The 18,569-nt window shown below is 40.6% G+C and overlaps 2 protein-coding genes across 2 annotated transcripts; one reads left to right on the forward strand and one right to left on the reverse strand.

Annotated features, from left to right (window-relative positions):
* Nucleotides 1–839: 839 nt before the first annotated feature.
* Nucleotides 840–7,749, reverse strand: prdx6 (peroxiredoxin 6). Its single transcript, XM_047586994.1, has 5 exons — nt 7,582–7,749; nt 5,378–5,534; nt 3,762–3,905; nt 2,975–3,121; nt 840–1,177 (listed from the first exon to the last, which is right to left on the reverse strand). The coding sequence occupies exons 1-5, from the start codon at nt 7,671–7,673 to the stop codon at nt 974–976; spliced, it is 744 nt and encodes a 247-aa protein (XP_047442950.1). The 5' UTR covers nt 7,674–7,749; the 3' UTR covers nt 840–973.
* Nucleotides 7,750–9,860: 2,111 nt separating this feature from the next.
* On the forward strand, nt 9,861–18,436 carry plpp6 (phospholipid phosphatase 6). Its single transcript, XM_047586993.1, has 2 exons — nt 9,861–10,488; nt 13,644–18,436. The coding sequence occupies exons 1-2, from the start codon at nt 9,996–9,998 to the stop codon at nt 14,009–14,011; spliced, it is 861 nt and encodes a 286-aa protein (XP_047442949.1). The 5' UTR covers nt 9,861–9,995; the 3' UTR covers nt 14,012–18,436.
* Nucleotides 18,437–18,569: the final 133 nt, after the last annotated feature.

Consider the following 18,569-nt stretch of genomic DNA (forward strand, 5'->3'; position numbering starts at 1 on the left):
GCGTGAAACAGTGGGTCACAAAAAAAAAAAAAAAAAAAAACTCTTAGGGCCTCTTACAATTACTGAAATGAAACCAGAGAGCATCTCTTCGGAGGAACTGCTATGAACCTGCAGACATCTGAAACGTGAGGGGCACTTCTTTTGTTTAGTTCTTTTTTTTTTTTTTTGCCAACAAGTTTGCAATGAATATCAGTCAGCACATGCAGCGATATTCATTGTGAGCCCCTAGTTTAACAAAGTGTCAAAATCTGACACTGGAGTAAAAAGAACATCTCCATGAGAAACACTTGTAGAGTTTAGCCGGTAAGTTCCATCCTATTTTTTTGGTATTTAAAAAGCATCACACGAACATCAGTGTCAATTTATGAGGCAAACCTACATTACGTGGTGACGTCCTGACAGCTTGGGCTTGTAATGCTGAGTTTGTAAACTTGACAAAACAAAACAAGAGAAAGTTCTGGAAGCCTTTGAGAAACACACCAAAACAACTTTGATAAAAACAGAAAGCAGCTTTACAACTAATGTGTCCTCTCCCTTTTTGATGACTGGAACTGTAAATAGTCCTCTTAGTACATGTGGTACCACTCCCTATCACTGCAGTTGCTGAGAACAGGTTGCTGCTTTTGCCCAACAGCTGTTCAGAGGATACTAGTGTCCATATAGTACCACCTAGTGACAGGCTAAAGAAAGTGCAGCTAAAGAATCATGGCGATTTCCATTCCAGGTTGTAGAAGGACACCTAGTGGTAAGTCACAGCGGAGGAATGTGCTACCGAGCTTCCTCTCCTTCGGTTCCCCAACTTGTTTATCAGTGTGAAGAGGCACAAGAACACAGAAGCATGTGTGAAAAGTGTGTTTATTTGGGGTAAGCAAGGCACTGTACACAACGACACTATTAAGATCCCTGGTTCAGCGTTGATTAGAAAACTTAAGTCCCCAAACTGGATAAGTGCATCTGATCTTTTTAGTCAGTTCTACATGTTAATGATCAACCAAAGATGTCCAGTTTTCGAAGGTAGTAAACTGAAGCAGGGTGCTGTCACTGTGAGTCTACATATCTGTGTGTAGCGCAGGTAATTCTTCCCGGACGGCACCTCTTTAGTGGTCACACCCTTGGGGAAGAGAGCAGCAGCTTCAGCCTCAGAGAGCGAGGGAATGACCATGACTTTTTCACCAGGCTGTACAAAAAAAACACAAACAAAAAAAATATGTATATATGTAAGAACGAGGATGTTTTTAGAGGCAAGTATTAGTTTTACTGCATGATTAAAAGAATCCTTCACTGTAATGATAAAACATGAGGCAGCCATGTGGTATTTGAAGATGGGGTTTCCCTGTTCAAAATTTGACCCAACTTCACCATGATTCTGGAAGGGATGAACTATTTTTAAAGACATGTCTGCGCCAGAAGGTTGAACACACCGCAAACATCAGAGCCAACGGTCAGATGGCACATACGTTCTGTATCTGTGTGAAAGGAAATAACTCCAGGAAACTGAAAGAGCTGCTATGAACCGGGAGTCCATGAAGCTAGGGAAAGATATTTCACTATACGATCCTCCACAGTGAATAAAGATGTAAAACCAGAGGAGCTTTTCTGTGTTTGTCATTTCATCAGTTATATTTTTCCTTCCAGAGTTCTCTCCTCTGACTCACTGCAGCCAGTTCAACATGCTGAATTATCTGAAAAGCTACTGAATAGCGCTTACAGTGCAGGACGCACTGAAAATCTATGGCCATACCCACTCATCCACAGCCTGATAACAGGGAACAGTGGTCCGTTGCCTTAGTGTGCTCTTAGGTTCATTTAGTTAAATTCAAAGTGCCTGGTTAGCTGACTGCCCGGCTTTCATTCCAAACTAAGCTGCTGGTCATAACTGCCTATTTCAGTGACAGATGTGATTGTCATTAATCTTTACATTTAAAGACCATGAAATACCAAACCAACATTAAACTAGCAACAATAAAGTCTAGGCCAAAAAGTTGTACTTGAACGCACCACAAAAACCACAGCTGACAAGCACTCAACAATCAGTGGTGAGAGAGGAAATAATTCTTCATACCAGCAGGGGGCAGGAGTGTGTTTTCATTATTCACAAAAAGACAACCAGTCTACTCCAGTCTAAGCTCCTCACAGACTGATTTCTATCAAATGAGTTGCAGGGGGGCTGGTATTTTCAAGCACTGTTTATTTTTCCCCCGCGGAAGAATAATAATAATAGAAGAATTATTTTGTCACTTCCGTTTCCGTTTTTGCCTACTATGAGACTTAACTATTTTCAGCTGTGCAGGTGCCATAGACTCAGTACTCAGTGACAAAACATGACTAAGCGTATCCCCCAACTATTTGAACTATGCCTTTATGAAATTAATGATTGCAGAAGTGTTCCGACGACAAAGTAGTTTCCATTGTACAGTGACCTGCTTTAAAGCAGTTGATGATGATATGCTATTCTCATCAGATGCACAAACTTTCATTGATTTATTTTTCTGGCAACAATACATGTTAGCTGGGATAGCACTTAACTGAAGGATGTTTAAATTATTTTCACCTACAGTAGCGTTGGTCTTATGGCTGTTACATACTCTGCGAGAAGTGACAAATTTGTTCTTGCAGGCCTTGTGTGGGAGTTCTTGCAGCTTGTTCTCAACACATCAACCGTTAGCTATTCGGTGATCAGAAACTGCACGTGGGTTAATGTGGTTAATGCAGAAACGAGGAGATGCTAGTGATCCTTTGAGGAGTTCTCCAAAGTTCAGCACTTGAGTTTCTCGTGAAGTATAAATGACCTGGCCAGAGCAAACTTTGTTTTCGTCCATTGTTGAGTATGTAACAAGCTTTACTCGGGTTTTGTTTATGTGATTGACCTGTATACAGTTTAAATCATGACAAGGTCTATGAAGGTCTCTGAGGAGAGCTACATGTTGGTGGTCCATCAACAGGACTGCCCCAAATGCACGCATTAACTACGTACCGTCCAGTCAACGGGTGTGGCGACCTTCTTCTGCGCCGTCAGCTGCAGAGAATCGATCACTCTGAGCAGCTCGGTGAAGTTCCTCCCCGTGGTGGCAGGGTAGAGGATGGACAGCTTCAGCTTCTTGTCAGGGCCAATCACAAAGACCTGAGGAGGATTGAAACGGCTCAACATCACACCCTGAACATGCTTGTTTTTTTCAACATGTTAAGTGTGTCCACAAAAAAAGACTTGATTTGACAAATTATTTCTGTAATAGTTTGTTGTCTCCTTAAACAAATATCAATCAACGCATTTAATTCTAACATCATATCCCCGTTTATTACGTACTGTAGTGAAAACAACTGCATTTCATTATAAAAGCCCTGCACAAAGCCTTAGCTCAATATAAGAAGTAGTACATTGTAGTACTGTGATTAATTGATGAAACTGTCTCGCTGTCTGGTATTTATTTTTGTCTGTGTTTATATGAACCATGCTGGTCTGGATTAAAGTTAAAGCAAATAAAGATAAAATAAGATGATTCTTTATTTATCCCACAGTGGGAATGTTCAGTTTATGTTGAAACTGCACCAGAAAGATGATAATGCAACCGTATGATGGTTTTGGAGGATAATCATAATTTGTCTCTCTTGCACTAGTCAAACAAAGAGGAAATTGGGCAGCACATATGAAGCTCATAAGGACATTTGTGTGTTAATTATAGTGATGCAACATAAAACCCAATGTCCTCTGTTAATGAAGAGCCCGTTAGTGTGACTGTGGAAAGTCGGGGCAGGTTTCTCACACAGCGAGCGGTGAGGGGCATCCCATCCTTGTCCTTCTCATCGGGGTCCAGCATGCCGAGCTGGACGGACAGCTGCCTCTTGTCGTCAGCGATGATGGGGAAAGGCAGAGCGCTTTCAGACCCGCTGCTGACCGCCATCACGTCCTAAACGGAGGGAAGAGACACATTCAACCTTTGCCCCTTTGCATGCCATGCCCTGTAAATAATTCTGTCCATGCTGGCAGCCATCTCCACTACTGCAACACAGGTTTGATGTCTGACCAGATCCGACCAGCTTCTAATCTTGAACCTCTAAACAAAAACTAGTTCAATGCAGGTTGAACAAGAACTGACCTACATTATCTTATTCTATTGCTGTGTTGTCACGGTTATGCAACCGTTATGCAACAAAATAATCAAAGATCGCCTGGAAAAACACACCTTGCTGTTTATGGCTGCAGGAAAGACAATTCAGCAAAGGATACTACTGTAAATGAACACTCTGCCGCCTTTTACCAATCACTGGCTTTTCTCTGGAGGTCTGACATGTGATGCCTTAGTTAAAAGTTCATCACAATGTCAGGTCCCTCAGTTTTTTCCAAATACAGAACAACGAAGGGGCACACACACTAAGAACATTTAAGAAAAATAAGTATGACAGATTAAACAAACTAACAAACCAAATTAAACAAACACATCAAATTCATGACAAAATATTGTACCATCAGTGACACTTGGCTTTGGAACAAGGGAGCTTGAAGAGAAAAGGCTTGCATGATCTCTGACTTCATTGTTGTCTAATATTTGGACCTACATCAACTCTCTATTAATTTATTCTATTACCATCCTTATCCTTATTCTCTCTCATATGTTGTACAGTTCTTTGTCTTCTTCTCTTTACACTGTCTAGATCCGTCCCAACGGTGTATGTGTATACACACACACACACACACACACACACACATATATATATATTTGTTACTAATCTTACTTTAATGCTACCTTGTTTGTTTATAATATATCATTCCTATTTTTTTTAAAAATGTTTTTTATACTCTTATTTTATTCTTTAGTCCACCCATATACGTGCACTGTACGCACTGTCGGTGTGATCACTGAATGTCTCTACTGCTGTTAACAATGATAACTTTGGCATTGCGGGATGAATAAAGGCATATCATATCTTATCCTTCCTCAACCTTAGCTTACGTCACCTGCTCTTGTTGGCACTGGTTTGAACCTCTCATTCATTGCTCATTTAATGTCTTTATTAATCTTTTTATTTGGTGCCGGCCGGGAAGGGCACCGCGCACTTTACTGCACAGATCTCAGAGACAAGTGCCATTTGTTGTGTTTATGTAAAAATGACAAAGTATATTTGATTTGTTCTGAAATATAGTAAATGATTCGTATGTAAAAGTAAATGCTGCAAACATCAGTTTGCCAACAGTTGCTAATGTTAAACTACTTGGTATGTTGTAATTTGCATTTTCTCCCTTTTAAAGGAAGGAGTTGACTCTATCTTTAACTGGAGAGCACTGCAGTGCAAATCACTCAGTGCACTCAGTGTTTGTACATTAAGAGCAAACTTAACATATATATATAGAACACATCAGCTAACAAAGACACCAACCGACCTTGCTCCAGCTGCGGTGATCCTCAACACTGTCAATGGACAAGGCGATCATCTTTACGCCTCGTTTCTTGAACTCATCGCTGATCTTGGCTGCACAGGCGAGCTCAGTGGTGCAGACGGGAGTGAAGTCCCTTGGGTGGGAAAACAGGATACCCCACCTGTCCGGGAAAGAGAAACAATATGTTTTATAGAAAGCATTCATCGAGGCCTCCAGCCGTCCACATTCATGCATTAAAGTTTATGGCTGACCTGAACAGAACTTTTCTGGACCTGATTCCAGTCACAAGTAAACACAAGCTGTCCAAAGTTTGTTTAGACTGAATACACTATTTCTTATGCATTTACTGGGCTTTACAGATATCATTCAGGTATGAATTTATGCTGTGCTTTGTGCGTGCATGCCATAATAAACGACATATTGTAAGTTCAAGAATGTTGCGACATTTTAAAACACGGGGGGAGGAGAAGCACAAAGAGGTGGAGTAAGAAGAAATGAGAAAAACTGCGAAAATGAAGTCTCAGCAGATGAGCTACTAGCCAAGATTCAAAGCAACAGGTGTCTGTGAATGCACCAGAGTCAACAAATAAATCCAGATGTGCTGGACTAAGGATGTAATGTGAAAAGTAAGGGGGATATTTTCTGCAGCCCTGAGCAAAATTTGAAAGTTCATTGTGGAATCACGTGAGTGTATTTGCATTTCAGTGTATTGTGCCTCGTCATGGGGCCAAAGGCACTGAGATCACCTGATTATGAATGACCCGGTGGGGGCCGGTCATGTGGGGACAGAGCCAATCGGTTCCAGTATTTTCTAACGGTCTGTAAACAGAGTGGTTTAAAAAAAAAAAAAAAAGCAGCTGGTGTTGAAAACTGAGAAACTTTCATTCGTTTCTGTTGCATAACTTTGAGTCATAACTTATTTATGTCTGTGCAAAGTCTGTTGCTCGCTCTCCTGGGACTGCAACTTCCACTTGCACTAGCAGGAACAATCTCAATGGGCCACAGCTCCAACTAAACATAATGGGAAGCTAGAAAACTAGGACATGGCTTTAACAGATGGTTGCCTCTCACAGTCCAGTATCTATTCATCTATTCCCAGCAGGAAAATAGGGAGGTTATTATGCAGTAACTAAAACGGGGCAGTGTTGTTTTACAAGTTATGCCTGTTTGGAGCCCAGTGCCAGTTACAACACAGCACATCCACTGAATGCCAAGACTTCAGGATGAGGGAAAAACGAGAGACAAGTTATGTTTGGTGATTAATCCCCAGTCCCAGTTTCATCAAATCTGTCTGTCTGACATCTGAAACACATACAGTGATGTATAAAAAAAAAGAAATTAAGCAACATATCACGTTAGGTTAGCTAGAATTAGCAAGTTAGAAAGAATTCTTTTCTTAAATTATTATTATTTACTACAATTGCAGACAATAACTTTTCTGTAAAGTTTAAGGTTTTCATTAAAGATATGAATAGTGCGAAGTTTTTCTTGTTATTTCAGATACAAAACTGAAAAAACGGACATAAAATGAACACAGGGTACCATGTTTGAACAGCGTTACGCATGCACACACAACTCTTTTGTCTCCTCTCTTTTTAAACAGCCGGGCCTCAAAGGGTAGGATGTTAGAGTAGATGCAGATGGTGACACGAGGATTTCTGAAAATCAGATTCAAGCTCACACTCAAGCATGAGCACGCACGCACAAAACAAGCTTTTTTTTAAGCCTGTCATTACAAGATAAATCAATTCCACTGCAGGTTTTCCCTGTTGCCTATGGCAACGTTGTATATATTGTCCCAGGGAAATAAACAATAAATAAATGAATGGACTACGCCTACATTCACTTTCAGATTACTTATCATCCCAATTCTCTGTTTACCGAGCAGCTTGGCTATTCAAAAACACAGGAAAGAGGTTTATGGAGAATACTTTTATTAGCTAATCTACTTTAACAACCTCATGCTTGTGTAATCCAGTGTGTATCAGCCAGCAGGTGTCGCATAACATCCAGTCTTTTCTCTAGACTGCTGTATCACATCGGAGCAAATCAAAAGATGTTGAATTCAGGATCAGTCCGGGATAACTACCCTCCAAGGCCCAATCACATGTTCCACAATTAAAACCAAAGTTCAAACTCTGAATAACGCCATCATGTGCGGTTAATGGTCACAACGTGGTGCTACAAAGAGAAGCCGTCGAACTTACGAACTGCCCAGGAAATCGTGGAACTTGATCTTGCCGATGGTGGTCTCGGCCTCGAAGTTTGGGAATTCGTCTCCCAGCAGCAGCCCAGGCATGGTCAGTTCTTCTCTGCAGCTCAGCCTCAGGAGAAATGCACGGGGAGAACCTGCGACGCTGGCCTGTAGATACACATGAATGGACACGGATGTGGGCGGGGCTTTAATCCACGTACGGAACGGAATAGAATGCGTAAAGACGCCGACCAATCAGAAAAGGGTCGCAAAAAAGCAGACTTTTTAACCAGTCAGCGCTTCTTATTAACGACCTCATAAAACTAACTTTTCTGATCTATATACAGTCTATGTTTCTGACCCATTAAAAGCACATAATAACTAAATAAATACAAAAAGGTGCACTGTACAAAAAAGTGTGTTATTTACAGCATTTAGATGCTGGATGGGGTTTTTGACTTATTCATTGTTTCATCTGCCCAGGAACTACAAAGTGACACAGACTTCACCTCTGACAGTTGAAGATTACGATGCCAGGTAACTACAGCGACAATGCTGCTCTACTGATGTCTACATCTCAGTCATCCCAAACAGAGATGGAGGGAGACTGAGGAGGTGGCTGTGTAGCTTCTGCTTCTGCTGTCACTTCACTCTGTCACTGTGCATCTACTGTTTTCAACCCATAGACCAAGTTTATAAAATGACTGTAAAACTGAAAACGTAGGGCCGTTTTACCTCACTTTTTTTTCTTCTAAATATCTGGCTACATTGTACACAAAATAACCAAAACTGTCTACAACACTATTACTTCTTCGTAGAATTTAGTGTGAGAACTGAATTTACTTTACGCTTCAGCCCAAAATAGATTAATTTAATCCCCTTTCATTAAATGCCAAACTAAGACACAGTTATTCTACACATGCAATAAAATGAGCAACTAAATGTGTTGAGATTTAATTGAATCACCTGAATGTCTCTCACTCTTTGAAGGGCAAAAATGGTAATCACGTTAGACTTCGTGAACACAGACACAGTAAATAACTTCTACTTTCATCATGGGTCCTCATATTATTGTTATCATTAGTATTATTATTCTCTGACCTCTGACACTGATTGAAATGGTCCTTAGTAGAGCTCAGAGCTCAGAAGTTCCACTATTTCTACAACAAACTCTACAGCAGACAAACAAGAAAAAGCAGCTTTCTGCATTTTTAAACAACACAGGTTTGGACAGTGTCTGAGCTCTGAGACAGTCAGTACAGCTGAAATGTCTCATTTTACTGTAAATCTAATCCTTTTGAAAGATGATTTGTGCTGGAGTGAATCTCATGTGACTCTGTTTGAGCATATTGGCAGGTTTCAGGTGAAACATGTGACTTGTATCATTACATTAAGCTGAGAAAACAATTACCCACACATCTACCACACATTATAATCTACCTTAGCTGACTGTCATGTGCAATATTTAAGGTGAAATCGAGAGGAATTCAGTTACACTGAATTCAGTTATACTTGACAGACACTTGACCTCAGCATTGCAATGGCTTAGACAGACTTTAGTGATCCACAAGGGAAATTGTTTGGCCATAGTAGCTTAATGTTACAAAAAAGATGAGCTGGTTTACAGCTGGATAGAGTAAGGAATAAAAGATTGTCTTGATTTATTTGACGGTTTCATTTAAAATGTTGCCAGCTCTGCCAAAGCATAAGTGCAAAGAGAAAAGGAAAAAAAGAAAAGAAAAGTCAGTATAACAACGGGAGGGTCAGAACAGTGGATCTAACAAGGCATGAATGACATGTACATTCATCAAAGACACTTCTACAGTTACACTCGACAAGTTTTTCTGTATTAACAACACCAATCACTACTGCAGTCTCCCTCTCTAGCATCGTCACTGACACTGTCTGGTTGTTTTGGTTTATCGTTGCATTTGTTTTTTGTGTATTTCATACTATGATATTATATTATCTCAGGTTCAAGAAGCCAGATCAGTTGAGAACCACTGACAGAGAGCACTAAAAAGTTAGTGTAGGTACATGTAATTGATGTAACTATGCGAATTATAGGTGATGTGTCTTAGCTACTGTGTTTATTTTTTTTTTAACTATTTAATCGGTCTTATGCATTTGTTAGCCCACCCACCAAATTTCACCACCAGCTGCCACTGATTATAGTATTAGTAATACGTGCCCAGCTATTATATTTCGATCTAGTTTATTTTCGACAAAACACAATTTCCCAGGTTGCTTTGCGAAGAGAACAACAAAAATGGCGATTTGGCTCAACGTACCTGGACGTGATATGAATTGTGAAGCGTACAGCAAATGAGCTAAGACAGCGACAAACCGCACAGCACTGCAGACAGTTTAGCACTGCGGTGCCGCTACACCAAACACAACTGTCTCCGTCGGTGGATAACGGACAACATGCCCTCTCCTAAAGCTAAAAGCTCCGGCCGCAGCAGCGGAGGAAGCCCGGTGCTCGGCAGCTCCAACGGCCGCTTCGAGTTCACGTCGCTGACGCGGTCGTTGAACCGGTCCTCGCCGCCGCACCTGCAGCGGCAGGGCTCAGACCCGAACACGGCCCGGCTCCGAGCGTCCGAGAGCCCCAACAGACGCAGGGGCTCCAGCTCCTCCACGGGCTCGGCGAGCGGCCAGGGGGCACCGGAGGAAGACGGCATACGGCTCAACCCCTCCTTCATCCGCGTAGCGCTCGACTCGCTGCTCGCCATCGACCTGTGGCTGTCCAAGCGGCTGGGGGTGTGCGCCTGTGAGGACTCGTCCTGGGGCAGCGTGCGCCCCTTGATGAAGCTCCTGGAGATATCGGGGCACGGCATCCCGTGGCTGGCCGGCACCGCGTACTGTATGTACAAGAGCGACAGTGCTGCGGGACAGGAAGTCATGCTCAACCTTTTCATGGGTAAATCAGCTATTTGTTGTCACTCCTCTTTCTTTTCCCGACGTAACATGTAAACGCTCAGAGAACCGTCTCCACGGCAACCGCTGAGCTGACCCGCGCCGCGCTTGGTCCTGGTTTGTGCTGCATTTCCTCCTAAAGAAAAGCCGTCATAAACATTATTGTTAATTTTTCTTCATCTGCGCTGCCGACTGTCACCTGTAGATGTCACCTGTTCTTCATCCTGGGCCATCTCCATCTCTATCTGTAGTTTAATCTTCCCTGCTCATGTCTTCCTTTAACATCTTCAACATCTCCTGTGATGTGTTTTTCATACTTGTGTCAGCTAGTTTACAGATCAGCTAGTGAAACAGGTGAGTGCCAACAGGTGAATGCTTCAGACTCGCATGATGACATGATGAATAACTGTGTCTTCAGAGTGCGTCTGTCTGTCTGAAGCCACATCTGGGGATTATACACTGACATGTATCATCCACCTAGAGCAGCACAAGGCTTCAAAATTCACTAGCTCCCAATCTGTAGAATGATCCACAGAGGCCCCTCCCCTCAACCCATAGGACCCAAAGGCCCCCACTAACTACATTCTGTCAATAGACGCCACAGGACACCCTCAGAAGACCCATGTCCATTCTCTGATGAGCCACAACTGTTTTGGAGACACAAGGGAGACCTACACAATATTAGGAAGATGGTCATAATATTATTCCTGATCGTTGTAGGTTAGGGTGAAGAGATGAGTTACACTTGAGCCTTGTCAGAAAGGTGAGCTGCAGCATATTGCAGACCAGAGTATTCTGTGATGTAATAAGACATATCTTAGGCCTGTCTGTGGACTGTAGATTTATTTATGAATGGTGCTGCAGCTCTTACTTTGATTGCATCAGAATTTTAACACGTGCAGCAACACTTTATGCTCCTTAAGAATAATATCCAGTCAGACATTGACATGGCAGCTTCTCAGCGCATTTATGCACAGACGTGGTCAAGACCATCTGCTTAATTTCAAAACAGAACAGAGTGGAGAAGAAAGGTGTCTGTTTAAATGTGTTATGGTATTTGGTGCCAGAAGTAGTCTGAGTATTTCAGAAACCACTGATCTATTGGGATTTTTACACATGACCATCTCTGAGGTTTACAGAGAAAGTGATGAAGAAGGGAAAATATCCAGTGAGCAGCATTTCTCTGGGTGACATGTCTTGTTGATGCCATCAGTAAAATGAGAATAGCCAGACAGGTTTGAGCTTATGGAAAGTCAATGGTAACTCAAATAACTAATTGTTAGGACTGAAGAATGCAGGAGAGCATCTCTAAAAACACATGTCAAACCATGGAGACAGTGGACTACAGCAGAAGAAGAGTGGGGATGTTTTCTTGGCACACTTTGAGCCCCCTACTACTGATTGAGTATGTTTTAAAGACCACAGTACTGAAGGTAAAAATGGATCCAGACCAGTAGCACCAAGGTTTACCTAAAGAGACGGCCACTTAGTGTTTGTCTGTGGTTTTGCTTGATGCACAGGTGTTTACTGTTTATTCATGCATGCATGATGAAAAGTGATAGTGTGATGGTCGAGTTTTATGGCTTGCTTTTCAATATGCATGTATTCATGAATCAACGTTGTCAGTCATGTCATCCCTAGACCCAACAAAAAGTTGAATATGAGCTTCCCTGTTAGACACGATCTCGTCGTTTTTGGGAGCTAAATCTGCAGAAGTGAAACTTTAAAAGACGACAAATGTATTAAGCTTTCAGTGGTCATTTAATATTTGCCAGTTTTCCTGAATCCACGATGTCAGAGAGGAAGCAGAATACCTAGGAAGCTGTTGTATGCTTTAAAGTTGCTGTGGATAGGGTGGGTAGAAAAATGTATTTTAGTCACCTAAAACAAGACCCACCAAACAAAACAAAAAACTGCTGGATTTCTATGGTTATATACAACCATAGAAACCTCATGACCATTTTATCTCCTCATCAGGCATCAGTTGCTCAGCTTCAGCTGTGTGACTTTGGGGTTTTAAAACACTTATTTCTGTCTGAACTAACAAGTTATGACTTAACCTGACACTGACTGTATAAAAGATGGACCAGTCTTCCATGATAATCCATGATGTCTCCCCTAATCTTCCTAGAAAGTGGTTCTTAAGCTCAGTGTGGGGGTTCTGGCTGTCGTCCTCTTGGCAGTGTTTAAAATGAAGTTGTCAGTGGATACTGGTGGCTTTGAAGAGCATCGATCAATATAACAGCTCCTGGCTGGCTCCAACCTGGGGGCCTGCTGTCCACCATAATGGTTTATACACTGACCATAGATTATTGGACGAAGGCCACCTCACTGTTGCATTCATTTGTCAGCACTGCAGCTACAGGGAGCTGTTAACTTTAAATCGCCTTAGGTGCATAGACACTTACAAACTGCATAGGTTCCTTTAATCGTGGCTGTTTATATCACTGTCACCAAACTAGATACATTTGTTATCTTACTGTGGTGCAAACTACATATACAGTTTTCAAAAGGGAACATTTGTAAAGGTTCACACCACACTGCACATCACTCATAACTTGGACCCGTCATCAGATCATATAACAAACATATGAAAGCTTATACCGTACAATTGAGGTAATATTGACAAATTTTGACACAGATCACAGACATCAGACTTTATCCACTGACTGATCCACTATATAAACTTCTTTAATTACTGCTGTTCACCAACAGTTAATTCATACATCTGGTTGAATGTTACTGCTTTTGCCTTAATACTAACACCAGATGGAGCCAAAGCAAAAGCATAAATGTTTTGCATTGTAAAAACTAAGGTCTCTTCAGAGTTAGACATAAAAGGTGCAGTCACATTCACCAGCCTTCAGGTTTGTCTGGTGGATGCACCTATTTATAGGCTCATAGTGTCTTAAATTCTGTTTATATGGTGTCAGTGCTAATCCAGATTGTCTCAAGAAATCAAGTAGTGTTTTTTTAGTTGTCATACGTACTTGTCTTAGTGAAATTAACCATTGATAATGCTGTTACAGTATATTGTTTTATTAATTCCCCTGCATATATCATTTTCATCATGTCTTTTGCTTCACTGTGGCTACATTGCTTTTTTTTTTTTTTTTTGCACACTATAACTGTCTCCTTCTTGATCTTTATCCCGTGCAGGCCTCCTGCTGGACATCATCCTGGTTGGCATTGTTAAGGCGGTGGTACGTCGGCGTAGGCCGGCACACAACCGCATGGACATGTTTGCCACCTTCTCTGTGGACAGCTACTCTTTTCCCTCTGGCCATGCCACTCGTGCCGCCATGTGTGGGCGGTTCCTGCTGGCCCACCTGGTGCTGGCTGCCCCGCTGAGGGTCTTGGTCCTGCTGTGGGTGGTCCTGGTGGGGGTCAGTCGAGTACTTCTGGGCAGACACAATGTGACTGACGTGATCTTTGGGTTCTGGATGGGCTACTGCCAGTACAACCTGGTGGAGATACTGTGGCTCTCTCCTCAAACTCTGCAAGGGCTGCTGGGACAGTTGGCTTAATGTTAAGGACTGCAGGCGGAGGAGACATGGTGGTTTATATCTTGATTGTAAGTGTATGCCTGCACACATTTTTCTCTTTTAGACTGATATACATGAAAGATCACTGTTTGAGTAGAGGGGAGAACTGTATCAAACACATTTAGCTAAAATTCACCTCCACCTCAAATGTTTTAGTAACTAGTTTGTAATTGGTAATACAAGATTTTAATCACAAGAGACCAAAGGACACAGATGTGATCACGTTACCTCCAGAAGTCACTTCACTGACAATGATCACTGAGCCTAAGAATCATTGATGAAATTTGACATTTACAGCATGAGGAACTAAAAATTACATCTGCAGCACACCTGCAATTTCAACTTACACCTTTAGGTTTCGCCAAAGAGCAACACTTTAAACTACAACTGCTGTTACTAAGCAAATATTTAGTGCGATCTGTGAGCTTTGCTCAGTGGATCTGTCTAGACCCCACCTGTAATAGGACAGCATGAAGGAAAACTTCAATAATTCATATTAACTATTTACTTTGAAAAAAATATAATACAAATATGGTTTATCAATTAATGCATAATCCAACAGTTATATGCAGTAAATGTGAAACTCAATAATAATAAGTGGATCAAAGAAATCTGCATAATTTCGATTTATACTTTAGTTAATTCCAAGTCTTCCTGCTGAAATACCTAGTGACACCTGTATTTAATGGTTGGGATTTGAATACACGTAAGAAAGGCTCCAGGAAACCTGAAATGTTCATGGGAGAAAACTAATCCATGTGTCGACACCTAACCCACGTCTATAGGACCATTTCTGGAAACTGATACAGATATTGGGTGGTGTTGTCAGAGTCCTTACTTTTTCACAGAAGACTTTTATTTTGTCTTGTTGAGACCAATGATCAGGTAGATGGTATTTTGTTTTCAGTGGATGTTAATTTCACAGTTTTTTTGTTTTTTTTTGACAGTATGATTTTTTTACAGTCTCTGGTTCATTAATAATCAACCAAAACGTCACATGTGACTGATAACTAATCAGCTCTGATGGATTACATGCACTCAACCACGGGGTTATCAGGTCTTCAACATAAATCTCTTACTGCAACTGCTGTACATGCTCGTCATATCAGATAGGTGCACAGTATGCAGGTGTTAAGTTTTCTCACTGAAATACTCTTTTTCTCACACCATTTATTTATTTAAAAAGTTCATAATACATAACTTTGACTCAGTGAAGTCTTAGTGAAATGCTGGCAAACTTCACTGTATGTTTGTCTGTATCAGCGAAGATTCCTGCATAAAAATGGACTTGAGCCTTACGAAGTACAGTGTTACATACTGTATATTTACATCTTCCTTGTAAAAAAATATTCATGAAACGTGACCTGGAAAAACTGCCAAAAAATAACTACAGTTTGGGTTCACGTGATAGTCAATGAGTTATGGATGTGCTGTTTTAAGTATGTGATGCATGATTAGGGTTTTCAGTTACTTTCACTTGATGTTGAATGTTAAAAAAATATATTACATATTTGAAGGAGCAAAAAAGGGCAAAACCGGAACAAATGTTTTCACACAAAACTCTTCATTCAGAGAGTAGAAGTAGCGTTGCATTGTGTTTTCTGTTTTCTCATCCAAAACTAAATCTCTTTACTGTAAAGTAACAGCAAATTTGAATCTAAGAGTTACACTCTGATACATCTCTGATTATTATTTACGTTAACATTTGATGAGTTTTCGGTGATCTGACTGCTTTTAATTTGTGAGTGTTGGGTATAGAACAAGGTGTTTCTGAGTTTACTTAAAGTTTTGGTGAGGGAAACTTAATGAAATGCTTGAAATACCTGAAATGTGTTTTAATTACAGCCTAAGTTTAAGTCTCTCAAGGAAACAAGAATAGGTGAAGAGCTAGAGCAGTTACCTTTAGGTTTAGCCCAGAACCAGCCACCTGAAATGTTTTGTTTCGTGAACTCGTAATTCCTACTGTGAAATCATTCCTAAAGATGCTGTCATTTAACTGTTTTGATTTATTTTGTTTCTTATTTGCATTTTTGTTTGTTTGTGGGGAGCAATAATTTTAGCCTTATAGACAAGGATGTGTATGATTAGATATAAATCAGCGCATGTTTCAAATGTATGCAGGTCATTTCACACATCAGCAGCATGACATCAGGTCTGGGTGAACGAGGACACCTTGTTTAATTTGTTGCATAATAAAGTGGTGTGCTGCCAAGGTTCATGGACCAGCGATCAGGACGTAGCATATAGGTTTGTAACCTGCTATGTGACGAGAATGAAGATAAAGTTGATCCATACAAAAAAAAAGTCTTGCACTTTAATATTGTACATTCCTCAGTTCATGATATATTTATGCTGTATTCCAATCACTGTCACAAACACTTCTACTCAGTTCTATGTTCATAAAGTTAATAATCTGTAAAAAGATTAACAGCCAAGAGTTGAAAAGTGTCAGTCAATATTTGAAGATGGAGTGACCTACTGAACTGATTCTGAATATCTACCACCATACACTGCGGCCCGTATGTCAGAACTTTTTTGTTTTTTAACCTATGTTTAAACATCCTGCCCTGAGGTGGCTTTTCTGTTCGTCAATAGCAGCATGTTTGATGGTTAATCCTTTTCAGCGTCATTTGGAGGGCAGAGGTGCTCCAGGCTGAGTTCCAACAGTTACAGTTAAACCTTAAATGACGCCAGTGGATGTCACAACCTAGGTACATGTTTAACACATCACAGGGCCCCATGTCATTCAAGAAAAAAACAAAAAAGAAAAACGTTTTGCGTAAATTCAGCAAACCATGAAATAGTTTTCTCACGTTCAACTCGAGTGAAGTAGAACTGGAGCTGCATGTTAATCCTTACTTTGCTGCCATGATGTTTGTATGGGATGAGCACAGTTGCTAATATGTTTTTTCCAAGGAAATGAAGTTGCACGGGTTGTGAAGAGATTTTAAGAGAAGAAAATGATGTTGTGCATGTGTCTCTGCACCCGATCCATTCATTCACTGTTGCTGTGTTCGGGAAAGAGCAGAAAACTGAACAAGTTCAAACATGTGAGCACTGCCAGAAACTTTTTTTGTGTTTGCTAACCCATTCTTAACTTAAGTCTTTTCATTAGATGCGGATGTGAATATCTGATTTCCATGTAAATGCATTTAAAACATGAGTTGTGTCTGTGTGCTTTTTACAAATATTGTACTTGACTTTCTGAGAGATTTATGACTGTGGCCGTTTTATGTAGCCTGGGCAGATTGGCCTGAACCAGATTCAGAAATCTGAAATGATTCAAAGCTACTTCATGGACTGTTCCCACTGTTGACATATTCCATTGACTTTGCAATAATCCAGTCCAGAGATCTTCCCAGTGAGAGCCACTGACATGACTGCTTCCACATTTTTTATTCCATACGTACCATGTCCATATACCTTTTTTTTTATATATATATATATAATTATATACCAATCTAAATCTGACGTGTTGGGTTCCAAGCACCACGTTCCGTTTACTTTTTTTGCCATTGTTGTTATTATTACATCTGAACTGTGTCTGGAGACTACACCATTGCAGATGAAACGGTGAAACTTTAATCTCCAGGTGCAGTTGTTGTAACTACACCTGAACATATAGCTGAAACCTAAATACACAGCAAGGGTCTCTCTTAGGTTAAAATCCACAGCATATAGTAACTAAATGGTATATACCCATCACCATAACATTCAGACTCCTTATCTTTCTACACTAACTACGCAATAAATAATAGGCTGGCAGACTACTTTAAAATTTTCTTTAAAAACAAATACTCTGATTCCTCGAGAGTCGCTTTACTTTATCTAAGAAACCAATTAAATACCATGCACGTTGGCGCTTGTTTGGGAGCTGCCAAGCATGACGCTGGATATCAAACTGCAGGTTAATGTCTTATTAGATAATGCTCTTGGTTTCCTGACTGTTGCTGAGGCTCCAGTTTTGAACCACACAGGTGGTCTTGCGTTGCGTTTGTGTCGCTCCCAGTCTAAATCTCGTGGGAATATTCCACTTGGATTGTGTGTCTTTTGTTAAAAATTTGCAGCGGTGCTTGGATCCTGTTACGTTTGATTGCGGTTGTGGTTATGATTGACATTTTTGTGTCACATATTTATTCACAGTTTTTAGAAAGGCGTCCATTAGAGAAAATGACTTCTATACCATCTCTTCTTGCACATGATCAAGAACTACTGTGACGTACTATAAATGATATTGTAATCCAGTCGTATTTACTTGATGCTGTTATATGATAATATATAGTATGTCTGTATATTCATGTGATTGCGTCATGTTGTGTTCACTGAGTTTGAATCTGCTGTTAAATACTCCCTGGGAGCTTATTCAGGATTGTATGGACTTTTAATTAAATGGGGAACAAATGTGAATCTGTCTCACTCTGTGTATAACAGCGTTTTTCTTAGATTGTTACTCAGTTACTTAGCAGCACTCTTCAACCCACCAAAATTAATTCAAGACATGAACTTTGACTAAAGCTCAAAGTCTCGTCTGTCAAATATG

This window comes from Mugil cephalus, chromosome 6 (assembly GCF_022458985.1).
Source record: "Mugil cephalus isolate CIBA_MC_2020 chromosome 6, CIBA_Mcephalus_1.1, whole genome shotgun sequence".
Taxonomy (NCBI): Eukaryota; Metazoa; Chordata; class Actinopteri; order Mugiliformes; family Mugilidae; genus Mugil; species Mugil cephalus.

Excerpts from the sequence above, each read along its gene's own strand:
- prdx6 (XM_047586994.1), bottom strand. The coding sequence starts at position 7,673 with ATGCCTGGGCTGCTGCTGGGAGACGAATTCCCAAACTTCGAGGCCGAG. Across the intron at positions 5,535-7,581 it reads CACGATTTCCTGGGCAGTTC|GTGGGGTATCCTGTTTTCCC; the intron begins GTAAGTTCGACG and ends TTTCCCGGACAG. Across the intron at positions 3,122-3,761 it reads TGCCCCTCACCGCTCGCTGT|GTCTTTGTGATTGGCCCTGA; the intron begins GTGAGAAACCTG and ends AATCCTCCTCAG.
- plpp6 (XM_047586993.1), top strand. The coding sequence starts at position 9,996 with ATGCCCTCTCCTAAAGCTAAAAGCTCCGGCCGCAGCAGCGGAGGAAGC. Across the intron at positions 10,489-13,643 it reads CATGCTCAACCTTTTCATGG|GCCTCCTGCTGGACATCATC; the intron begins GTAAATCAGCTA and ends TATCCCGTGCAG.